At 33.5% G+C, this 12,674-nt stretch overlaps 1 protein-coding gene across 1 annotated transcript in view; it reads left to right on the top strand.

The window, feature by feature from the left end:
- The window catches only part of LOC150092976 (sorting nexin-24-like), a 93,558-nt gene that overhangs the window by 64,619 nt on the left and 16,265 nt on the right, over positions 1-12,674 (top strand). Inside the window, exons 4-5 of the mRNA XM_090413267.1 lie at positions 3,154-3,236; positions 7,657-7,766. Coding sequence (XP_090269393.1) covers positions 3,154-3,236; positions 7,657-7,766 — 193 coding nt within the window. The remainder of the gene's footprint in view (positions 1-3,153; positions 3,237-7,656; positions 7,767-12,674) is intronic.

Here is a 12,674-nt window from a genome sequence, read left to right as displayed (position 1 = left end):
TTTTTGTCCATATCCTATATGGACAAAACTTCTGAAATTTTTGTTTCTTACAGAAACCTTTATTCCTTCTTGAATTCACATAGGAGAAATACGAATCAAAACTTGCTTCCTATTTGGCAGCAACATAAGTTAAGCTCTTCTTGCATCTCAAATCATGGAACACTAAAGAAAACATATCTTGACTTCATCCATTTCACTTCAATAACTTGATTCACTTTCCTGTGAAATCAAGAAACAGCAAATTTCACTGCATAAACTACTAAAAACCTTATCAACAGTTTTGTCACTTGAAAACAACGTTGCCTTCTATGTGAAAACATCTGAAGAAATAACTAAAACCATATCTGTTATAAATCACTTATCAGAGTGAGAATCCTATAAAAGAAAACTTTACTGGGCCCATTTATATATATATTATGTTGCTTCCACCATGAAAGGTTGCTTGCAAACCTATAGTACATTTTGTACCATGGGTGGACTAAGGATTTTTTTTTAAATCAATTTTATATATTTTTTGTATTTCTTATTTATTTTTACATAGTCCAGAAACCCTACTCTAGAGACCAAACATGGAACTTTTTCAAGCCACTCTTCAATAATTGGAGAGTTATTGAAGATTGGATTGGATCTTAGATTGAAGATATCTAAGCTTTATTAGGAGAGTATAGAAGACTGTTATTTAGATTAAAAGAAGCTTCACTTGTATGAGGAAATGTGATATCCACATCTATATCTCTTGTTATACCAATATTGAATTATACATTCAACTCTGGTCATCAAGGAATACTTTGATTTCTTTTAGAGAAGATTCACGCAACAGAAATGGAATCAAGCATCTATCTTCCTTTCCTAGAAGAAATTGATTGTTTATATCTTCCACTTTTTTTTTTTTTTTGTAAACGAAAAATAAAGCATCATTTAAAAGCTGCATGGTTAATTTTTCTAGTCTGACAATTTAGTATCCCCAAAGCACTAACTCATAGATCCAAGGCTGTTTGTACATCCACTGGCACAGCTTTTACTACAGAACTCAGCTACTTTTTCCATCTGTCCCATCTCTTCCTCTCTCTCTCTCTCTCTCCCTCCCTCCCTCCCCAAGACACAAGACAAATGCAAAAGTATTTTTTTTGTCTCCTCTGAGGTACATCTGAAAATATAGTATGTTAGCATATAAAGCAATTTAGTACTAAATAAATATAATCTCTATATCACATTCAAACTACACATCAAACTAGCAACCATCTGATCATCAAACAGCAGTACCAAATGTCCTGTCACATCCAAGATGCATGTAATGCCTGGACAGACAGAATGATCTGTTAATTTCTTTTAATTTGTTTTCATCACTACTTAATTTAGTGCCTGTGTATTATGGTGCTCTGAAGATGCTAGTTTGAATTCTAGCAAAATATCAGCATCTTAATAAATATCTTAGTTACTTTGTTCGTATGATGAGGTGTTTAATACTGTTAAACATAAGATGAATTCACAAATACTGTATATATGGTCTTAGTGATTGCTAACCTTTCTTTAGTGAATCTTTTTTAAACTTCAAAACTAACAACAAAACTCAGTCCTGTCTTATTTTTTTGAAAAAAAAAAAAAAAATCAGAACACAAGAAATATGTTCTTTCATCATTACAACAGGCCAAGGCTTGCAGATCATGGCTTGGGCACCCTATTGCACATGATTAGATTGAAAGAAACCACAGTGCTAAATAAAGTCATAAGTTGGAGAGACTTTTTTTTTGAAGTCAGCAGTAACAGCAGGGAATTATCCCAAACCTCAACAAGTATGGCTGCATTAATTTACCAAATCCAATCCAACTGAATTTCTTCTCCTTATCTAATAGAAGGCCAAAAAATTAGACATTATTTTTTTTTCTTTAATTTGTTTTCATCACTACTTAATTTAATGCCTATGTATTCTGTTGTTTTGAAGATGCTAGTTTGAATTCCAGCAGAAATATCAACATCTTAATAAATATCTTAGTTATTTTGTTCTTATGATGAGTTGTTTAATACTGTTAAACATAAGATGAATTTACAAATACTGTATATGTGGTCTTAGTGATTGCTAACCTTTCTTTAGTGAACTTTTTTAACTTCAAAACTAACAACAAAACTAAATCCTGTCTTATTTTCTTGAAAAAAAAAAAAAAAACAGCCTAAATTTTGATAGTATTCAAATCTCTAGAAGATCTCTTTTCTTTAAATAACTAAACTTGCAACTCCCTTCCCTCCTATTTTTGTTTGTGTGCATAAACATAAGTGTCACTACCTCAGTATCATGAAATAATTAATACATTTTATATGTAAACAACTAGTTATTTTGACTTTACCTCTGAAAAACTAGTGTTTTTGTGACTACACCCATGAGGACACTAACATTTGCCATTTGGTTGGAAAGACCTGAGTTTGAATCCTACCTAGAACATGAGGAACTTTTATATGGACTTTTCAGCTGAAGGTGAGTTAGTCTCATGTGCAGGTGCAAGAACACATTCAATAATACACTGTTCTTGTAGCCTTATTCATCTTAGACCATGAGTTGTTTCAGAGTTGTGTTGGATTGGTTGAAAATTACCAATCCAGCATAAATTCTTGACTCAGTACAGAGAGAGAGAGAGAGAAAAAGCAGCTATGATGATTAACAACCCATCTTTCTCTGTCACAGGCTTGCTCTCTTTCACATAGATATTTAGTTTCTGCCATATCTGTTTTTCACAGATATTTCTACAGTCACTGTTTATCAGAATTTAATTCACATGTAATTCCACCATGTTCCTCTAAATCTGTTATGACTCAGGTAATAGTCACTACCCTTTCACAATTCAGCTCCAAACCTGTGGAACCCGTGTTCCATTCTTATGTATTTCCAAAAGAGTACAGTCCATGGGTCTTAAAATATCCAAGGTTAACAACTTTCTACCTTCCTGGTACTAGGGCACTATCGGTTGCATAATCTCGTATATTACATTATCATAAAGAATTATTTAATGCAGTATAATTTAATGCAGATATAATAATTTTCAGTCACATTAATTTATTTTAAAAATCCATAAATAATAATTTATTTTATACATGCAGTAAAATATGTTTTTATATATTAATAAGTAAAAGAACTTTTTTTGTTGCTGTATTGCTTGATAGGCACTCTTAAGGCTGAAACCAATACCCAAACAACTTCAGAAATTCCTGGCTCTTCCCAGTCCTTCTCCATCTTCTAGTGTAGTGTATGTAGTTTCAAGTTTCATATATTGGAATAAAAATTTTAGTACTTTTATAATATGTATCATTTACTTTGACTTTACTCATCGTATACTTTCATGATCCCATCTCATCTCAAGGATGAACATACAAGTAATATGATAAATATCAAAGCAGTTTTTCTTGTAATTCTTGTAGATGGGCTTATGTGTTGCTTACTTATCACCATTAATTTTTCAGGAAATAACAACATATACTAAAATATTAATTATAAAATACTCTAATTAAAGTCTTATAGTCTGCCAGCCTGGTTGACTGAGTGGTTAGCGTATCTGCTCTCCAGCCAAAAGGCTATGGGCTCGAATCCCACCATGGGCATGGATGTTTGTGATTGTCTGTGGAAATACCAGTGGTGGTGGTCGGCAGTAGATGGCATTGGTGTAGTTGAAGTCAGTTGGTGGATTGAGTGGTGGAGACAGAGTTGTAGAGTAGGTGCCCTCCCTCGATGAGTCTTTGGACTCCCTGGAGGTGTCAAATAATAATAATAATAATTAATATTTTAGTATACATTGTTATTTCCTGAAAAATTAATAGTTTTTCTTGTAATCATTAGTATGATTAAGGTGACCTAATTCAAATACATTGTAACAGCATATTGCAACATATTTTAAGTTTATTTAATTTCTTAATTTAAGAACAGTATTAGTAAACAAAAGTTCATATATAAATACTGTTATACATTATTATAGTATGATTTTTGAACATAAATGTGCCTTAAGATTAACTTTCACAAATAAACTTAATTCAGTCCTATAAAAAAGTTAAAAAGAATTCTAACATTGATATAAATTGATATGAGCATTCCTTAAAATTGTGATAGTAAATATATTTTTATATATATATATTAAAAAGCCGAATACTTAAATTCACGACAAGGAATGATGTTGCACTGGTACTAGCTGCTGTACATATTTTCAAGCATTGGTGTAATATGTAAGTTACATATTTCATGCACAGTGTTATAAATATTGTATATGAAAATAAGATCAAAATCACCAGTCATTATAATACTGAAAGTTTAGTGACTGTGACACAAAGGTGTCACTGTTACATGTTCTAGTCCAGCACTTCCCAAAATTCTGCTTAGTTAAGACTAAGCAGATTTTTTTTTTTTTTTTTTAAAGAAACGTTTTTAACTTTTATTATTTATTATTTCTTTTTTGTTATTTTTTATATTTTAATGGAAAAATTCACACATTGGTGTTGGTTCACAAACTTTGCTTCCTGTGTATTTCGGTGCTTAATGAATATTAGTAAATATTGCTTATTCATACGTTTCATTTCAAAGCAGTAGTTAATTGTATTTACTTCGATTGCTCTCCAGGGAAGCGCCAAATCTTCTTGTTCCTTTCCTCACGCGTTCGTAATCAGGGACTGTTGATATTGACTTTATATACATATCAAAACTCGTTTTATATTATCACTGTCATCCGAGCTAGTTTTCTGTTACCAATAAAAGTTTCACATATACTTCACACATGAAAAAAGCTTAAACAAGTTCATGTGGGGAGATAGTAACTCGCTTGCAGTGGTAAACAACATGCCCTCCCTAACAGCCACTATACTGCAGAGGCAATAAAAACAAGTACTTTTATTATGCCAGTGAATAAGGTATGAGGAGTCTGTGTAATATATTTCTCAACAAATAGTGCAATTAGAGACAACTGGGATAAAAACACACTAATTAATGAATCACATGTCCCCTCATACAGAAACTATGCTGTATAGACTGAAACAAAACCATATGTTGCATGGGCAAACATTAGATGTGTGTGAGTTCGATTTCCCAAGGCAGCAATAAAATTCAACTGAACGTGTTAAAATTCGTAAAAGTGTTAAAACTAAGTAATATATATATATATATAATGAATGTTATGGCAGTTTCATATATGGAATTTGGTTGAAGAGAGTTAGCATTTCAACTCAATTGTCAGCTATGCTTTTACCTTTCGGTTGCCCGATCTTTTGTTAATACCGCACCAATCATATGCACGTTTTAATAACCTGCCTTTGCTGTCTGTTTCGCGTTAGGCTTAATTACCGTAAAGGGAGAAAAGTCACAAAAGAGAAAAATGTTCCTGGTCCGGGGATTCCCTTATTCAGGTAATATTCACTAATTTCATGTTATCAGTCTGTGGTGTGCCAGTATCGGTAAGTGGTGATATTATTTGATCTATTCTACGTTAAAAATTTTTAACCCTAGGATAGATAAGTGGCTGACTCAAAAAAAAAGGACAGTATTTCATATTTTACCAAAACAGCCCGCATTGTCTTCAGAACCAAATGGTAAGAGGCAAAAAATGTAATACATGCATTTGATTTTTGCAATATTTGCTGTGTATGTTTTGTATTGAATATAAATACAATAAATATTATAATAATATATCTCTCTATTACGATTTTTTTTCGAGGGGGGACCGTGAAATATTTTAATTTTTGCAAAGGGGGGGGGGAGGCCTTGACATCCAGAAGTTTGGGAAGCACTGTTCTAGTCAATATATACTTATAAGCCAAAATGACCACTCAGCCTGTTTCCAGCCAACCAGGCTGCACAATTGGCATGGAAACAGGTTGAGTGGTCATTTTAGCTGATAGGTGTATATTGACTGGGACATGTAACAGTGACACTTTTGTGTCACAGTCACTAAGCATCCTGATGGATCTGAACTCTTCCATCAAGTTGACGCTCTATGTCACAATGTGTGCATTATACAAGCATGGTTTGAAGACTACATCCAAACATTTCATATGGTCTGCTGGCCTCCTAATTCTTTGGATTTGAATCTCATCAAATATTTATGGGATCATTTGGAATCAGCATTCATTAATCAACACCAATATTTTGCTCATTTGCTGACCTCTTGGACGTTATTCTGTCTTGTTGGTTCAGAATACCTCAGGACATCTTTCATTGTTTAGCTAGTTTTACACAGCGTTTTTATATATATACTGTATATATGAGGGGAAGTCTGGAAAGTTCTGATGAACACTTAGAACAAAATGATATTAAAGCAACTGAGATAACTATAACCACAATAAAAAAAGATACTAGTAGCAGAGTTATGAAGATAACTTATGCTGTTATATTCTTATATCCTCATATGTTCTTTCTTGTGGTTACATCAGTTGCTTTAATATAATTTTTGTTCTAGGTGTTTATCAGAACACTAAATTAGCTGTATACAAGACTGTGTTCAAACCAGTTTTAACTTATGGATCTGAGAGCTGGGTCAGAAGTAAAACACTTGACCAAAAACTAGAGACCGCAGATATGAGAGTCCTGAGAAAGATTAGAGGTGTGAACAAATGGTATCAATGGCAATATCATATTAAAAACAAGGATATTAGGAAAGAACTTGACATTGTCAGCATCCAAGAATGCGTTAGCAGAGCTAATCTCAGGTGGTCATTTAAACAGAATGGGGGAGGAAAGATTGGCAAAACAAGTGTTCTCTGCCAAGTTGGCAGGAAAAGATCCAGAGGAAGACCAAAATATAGGTGGTTTGATAGAGTACAAAGTTCCTTAGACTACAGAAATATAAGATCTGATAATATTGGAGTCTTAACAAGTTTTCCTCCAAATCAACAGACTGATCTGGAGGAAAACTGTAGATAGGAAGTTAGTAATGATGTAAATTTGTCATGTAGTACTATCATATCCTGTACACCCCTTGAGAGTACATGGCAGGAATTTGATGATGATGATGTGTTTATCAGAACTTTCCAGATCTCCCCCCCTCATATGTATATACACTGCTTGGAAGTTGATGCCTGGAACTCCACATTCAATGTGTTGGCCAACAAATGGTAGTTTTTACATATTATCCTTTGTAGTACTCTACTATCACATTTGGTGAGTGTTTTGGTTCATCCACTGTGGGTAGCACTTGAAGTTGACTCCCTGCACTTCCATTTCAGTATGGTATCACTGATTGCTAACCTAGGATGACCCAATTTGTCTTAAAAATTTCTTAAAAATGTTATGATGGTACCAATGGTTAGCTGATTCCTTCGCATTATGCCTGAGCACTCTTTAGGATTCTTGCATATCCTATCCTCATATTAATTGTATTTCATTATGACAGAATCAGTAATAATCAACAATGCAGTTGTTATAATGACCAACATGCCATAATAGGCACCATAAGTAAGGTAAAATATAAAATATTTATGACATAAAATGTGCCATAAACTTGACATCGACATAAATAAAACAGACAATTAAGCTGAAACTCCTTTGATTTTTTTTTACTTGTCAACTAAAAATTCTTACTCTTCATGCACAAGCAGACAAGCATATTTTTCAAGCCCATATAGCAAGATTTTAAATTTGTGATTTGTGAGATATAGGAGATGATGATGATGATGATATGAATTTTTTTATAGGTCATTAGATACATCAGATATAGAGAGGGAAGCATGGGCACAGACCAGATCAGTGCATCAGCCAGTATTAACATTTACTTCTGATTCATATATGGAATCTGTAGGAAAAGGTAAATTCTAAACTAACTATAAAGCTTATCATGTACAAGTTAGTAAGGAATGAATACTATATATATATATATATATATATATATATATACACATATACACATTCCTTCTTTAATGGGTGGTTATTTTAATTCAGATTTTCCAATGTTTGTGTATATTTAATCACATGGATCATCAAATGAGAATTAGATTGTGTTGATAGTAATAAAATCTGGCTACAATAAGATGAGTATTAACAGGTCAGAGGGGCATTATCATAAACTAACCAACTGGAGTGTTTTTAAGTTCATGTAGCTTTACCAGTTTCCCATTATAGTCATTCATGATGTACTTTATTTCAGTTTCCCATTATAGTCTTTCATGATGTAGCCCTCTTTTCTTTTTACCACAAAACACATTAGAGACACATTCCATGATTGGAATGCATCTCTAAATTTGTGATAGATTGGAATTGGTGACAGAGAACTTGGTGTAGTCATTGTTACCGCTGTTTTCTCTTTGCTAAGCATTCCGGTTTCAGGAACATTACCCTTTAATGGCTTCCTTCACTTAAGATGGTCGGTTATGGATGGGGGGGGGGCATTAAAGATATGTGAAATGAGATGCAAAGGATTGCTCATCATCCTGGTATATCTTTTGATTACTGAAGCTCATGAAATGTCAGAAGAAAGAATGTTTTACAATATTGGCAACTTTGTAGGAAACAGTATTCGAACCTGAGACAAACCGAGTTAGTTTTTTTTTTGAGGTTGATTAATGTAATAGCAACTGAGTAATGGTAGCCAACCAAATTACTTTGACTTACTTTAATTTACTTGTTAGCAAGGATTAAGAATTTGCTTTAGCCATCAGACATCAGTCTATTATTGATCCATTTTATATTCTCAAACAACTTCGACTATCCACTTGGGTAACCAAGTGGATAGTCTTCTTTATTCAGGGAGAATAAAGAAGATCATTTAACTACATAGAAACATGAATCATAAGGTGTATATGAGTCATGTTGTATGTGCTTACTAGATCTAACTCTGATAGTGTTTTTTCCTGTCAACTTAGCTTTGACCAAAACATGAGCCAGTGAGCACATGCTACAAATCACTCATATATTGTGATTCATGTTTTGAATGTAGTTAACTGATCTTCTTTTCTCTCTCTCTGATGATGGTCATATAACATTGGACAAAATGTATTGGGTTTTTAATAAATTCTATTTTTTCTACATGTTCCAACTACCTAAGTAGGGTAACAATGTGTTATGAATGTTTGTGATATTCTTGTAGGCACTAGACAATAGTGAGAAACCATGATCCCACCTATTGGAAATCTGAAGTGGCTTGAAAATTATCGTAATTGATGCTTTTGTTCAAGCCACCTCAGGCTTCCTGTCTATCTAGAACAGGGTAACCAAACTATCTAACCCTTAGCCCATCCATAGTGCTAAATGTCTGATAGGTTTACAACCTTTCATAAGTTAGATTTATATTAAAAAAGGAAGTAGATTGTTCTGTTTTATAAGAGGAATTCTTGGTAGGATTAAAAGAAAAAAAAAATCATGCCAGTTCCATTTAAAATTAGTCTTTATTAAATAATCTAAAAATTCCTGTCTGAAGAAATTTTTAAGTTCTCTAATGACAGGGGGCCAATCTTAGCTGAAGGATTTTTTTCTATCAGCTCAAGTTTTCTTCCTACAGAGCAAACAAACAGGCCTATTTGAGAATGCTTGATTAACAGACAATAGACTGATGACTAGCAAAAAAGGTTGCAATTGCTGTTTTGTTAATGTTAGGTTTAGTTCCAATAAGTAATGCCCATTGAACAGCTCAAAGACATGCATTGTTGTGGCAATGATGATTATGTAATGCTAGATTATTGTGTCTTGTTATTCTCAAGTTGGCTGTGAAAGATGGAGAATTGATAAAATATAAAAGTTTGTTCACGTTAAAAGTATACTGTCAGCTCTCGCTATAGCAAACACTGTTACAGTGGACGTGCTCCCTATAATAAACAGCTAAAAAAGTTTTCTTCAAAAGCACTGCAGCAACAGTGCTTAACGGAAATTTGCTGTATATAGTAAACCTTTCACTATAACTAATTATTCCTTTGTTTCCTCTGAATTTGCTTATACTGACAGTGGACTCTATAAATACCAAAGAACAATAAAATCTCTAAAGTAAATAATACTGTACACCCCTTGAGGGTACATGTCAGGAATTTGATGAAGTAAATAATAAAAGAATCTATTATACTGATATTAAAATAAAGAACTGCAAGAACAAAATGAATAAACCACATGAGACTAAATTGCTTAGCTTGGTTTTGGTAAGACCAATAAATCTCAAATGTGCCAGAACTTTAAAATTAAACATATAGTTTGAAATACAATATAACTAGGAGCCAAGGTAGTGCTATTACTTCCCAGAATGAGCTGTGGCCACAACTGAAATCACGAACTGAGAGGTGGTGGTGGTGTGTGTGTGTGTGTGGGGGGGGTAATTAAGCCATAACTCAAAATTTATGTAGTTCACAGATTTGAAATTGGAAAAATCAAAATCCTTTTGTAGTTTCTTTGGAAATGCTATGATCTCACTTCATAAAGTTTCAGCAGCTAACCAAATAAAACAGAATACTCATAGACCTGGTTTCACATTTCTGGAAAAAGCCTTGTTGCATTGTTATCGCTTAATTGTTCTCAATTCTTTCCCTGGAGCATTGGAATTCTTTTGCAAAAATGTACTGATTTTCTATTATGCAAAAGAAATGCACACAGAATAATTACTTCAAAACTAACATTACAATTTAAAGTACAGGCAGCTTGTAATTGTGATTAGTGCAACCAAATACTTGCACTGTATGAATATAACAGTCCATCATCAGTGATACAAAATTCAAAAGGTGGAATTTACAACAATCACATAATTTCAAGTTATCAATAAACCTCCTTCTTGTGGATATGTCTGTCTATATTCATCTTTGTCACAGGAATCATAAACTTAATTTTGGTGTATCTTAAGGAATCAGCGGAATGAATAAGAAGCTTGTTTCCATAACTGCACTCTAGAAATATCTTGTTGTCAAAAACTGTAGTGTATGAGTTTGAATTGAGCACTTAATGAACTGTATTAATTATAATATACAAATATAGCAGTCATACAATACTTTTTCATTGTAATCTCTGTTTTCATGATACATACTTACTGTATCATGGAAATACAATTATTTTATGGTTTAAGCCAATAGAGTACAATTTGGTCGGCTCCCAAATTGCCAACCCATCCTCGTTCGTTCAGTACCCAGTGGGTTCCTACTAACATAGTGCACCACATGAAGGTGAGGATTGAACATTAAGTCAGAAGCCCCAGTCAAATCTCCACATTCCTTAAAGGTGATGTGGAGGTCTCCTTCCAGTTATTTGATTTTGACTCTTAAGCAACCCCTAGAAATAAAGCACTTTATCAAAGATTAGAGACCACAGATATTCAGAGTTCTTGGAAAAAAATTGGGGGCTGAACAGATGGCATTAGTGGCAGAATCATATTAAAAATGAAGACAGTAATAAATTTAGCTTAATCCTTTATCCAAGTGTAAGCAAACAAAGTTTGCGACTGAGACAACTCATGGTAAAGGTGGCCCAAGCTCTCATCACTACTTGTCTTAGCATCTCCCATAATGCAAAGCATACCTCCTTGCGGACATGTATAATGCTATTCATTGAGAGAAGGGCCACTACCCAGACCGATTTCGACCCTTTATCGAAGTGTCATCAGTGGGAGCCAGACCCAGAGGTGGTAATACTAAGGCAGAAATAATGGGGAAGTCATATTTACCTATATGAGTTGCCAAAAGGTATGCCACCTTATTATTAAATTACTTTAGATTTAGAGAAAGATGTTAGAAGTTTTTTTCCACAAAAGATTAAGCTAAATTTATTATAGTCTAACGAAGTGGAAAAAAACTTCCAACATCTTTCTCTAAATCCAGAGTAATTTAATAATAAGGTGAGACACCTTTTGGCAACTCGTATAGGTAAATATGACTTCTGCATTGCTTCCACCTTAGTATCACCACCTCTGGGTCTGGCTCCCACTGACGAGACTTCAATAAAGGTCGAAACTGGTCTGGGTAGTGGCCCTTCCCTTAATGCATAGCATTATACATGTCTGCAAGGAGGTGTGCTTTGCATTATGGGAAATACTAAGACAAGTATGAGAGCTTGATGAGAGCTATGATGAGAGCTTGTCCACCTTTACCACGAGTTGCCTCAGTCTTGAAGATACTTCAGGTGCAAACTTTGTTTGCTTACACTTGGATAAAGGATTAAACTAAATTATTATAGTCTAACCAAATGGGGAAAAAACTTCCATAAAAAAAAAAATTAAGACGTTAGGAAGGAACTTGACATTGTTTGCGTTCAAGGATTTGCGAGCAGGGCTAATCTATAACAAATTATTGTTATGGTAACTTAAATAGAATGGGAGAGGAAAGGTTAACAAAACAGGTGTTTGATGCTAAGATGGCAGGAAAAAGACTCAGAGGAAGACCAAAGTGTAGGTGGCTTGATTCAGACAGAAGTGCCTTAGAAGAACAAAATGATATGATAAACAATATGATAGTATTGAAGTACGGATAAGTAATAGACTAGTTTGGAGGAAAATTGGTTATAGAAGATTATTAATATTGTAAGCTTAATCATGTAGTGTTGTCATGGTAGCCTGAATATCCTTTCAGGAAATTGATTAAGATGATGAAAATACAATAAATAAGATGAAAAATCGAAAAACACCAGGAGAAGACAATATAAACATGGAACTGTACCAAAATGCAGGGAGAAAATTTAATGAAAGACTTCTTGAATTTTTTTAACATGGTCTGAGTTTCTGTGATAAAAAAGCACTCTCTTGGAAAAAAAGCAC

This window comes from Typopeltis vanoorti, chromosome 24 (assembly GCF_054136105.1).
Source record: "Typopeltis vanoorti isolate ZY-2024b chromosome 24, IOZ_Tvanoo_1.0, whole genome shotgun sequence".
Classification (NCBI taxonomy): Eukaryota; Metazoa; Arthropoda; class Arachnida; order Uropygi; family Thelyphonidae; genus Typopeltis; species Typopeltis vanoorti.
Note: the sequence above shows the minus strand (reverse complement) of the source record. Positions and strands in the feature narration are given on the sequence as shown.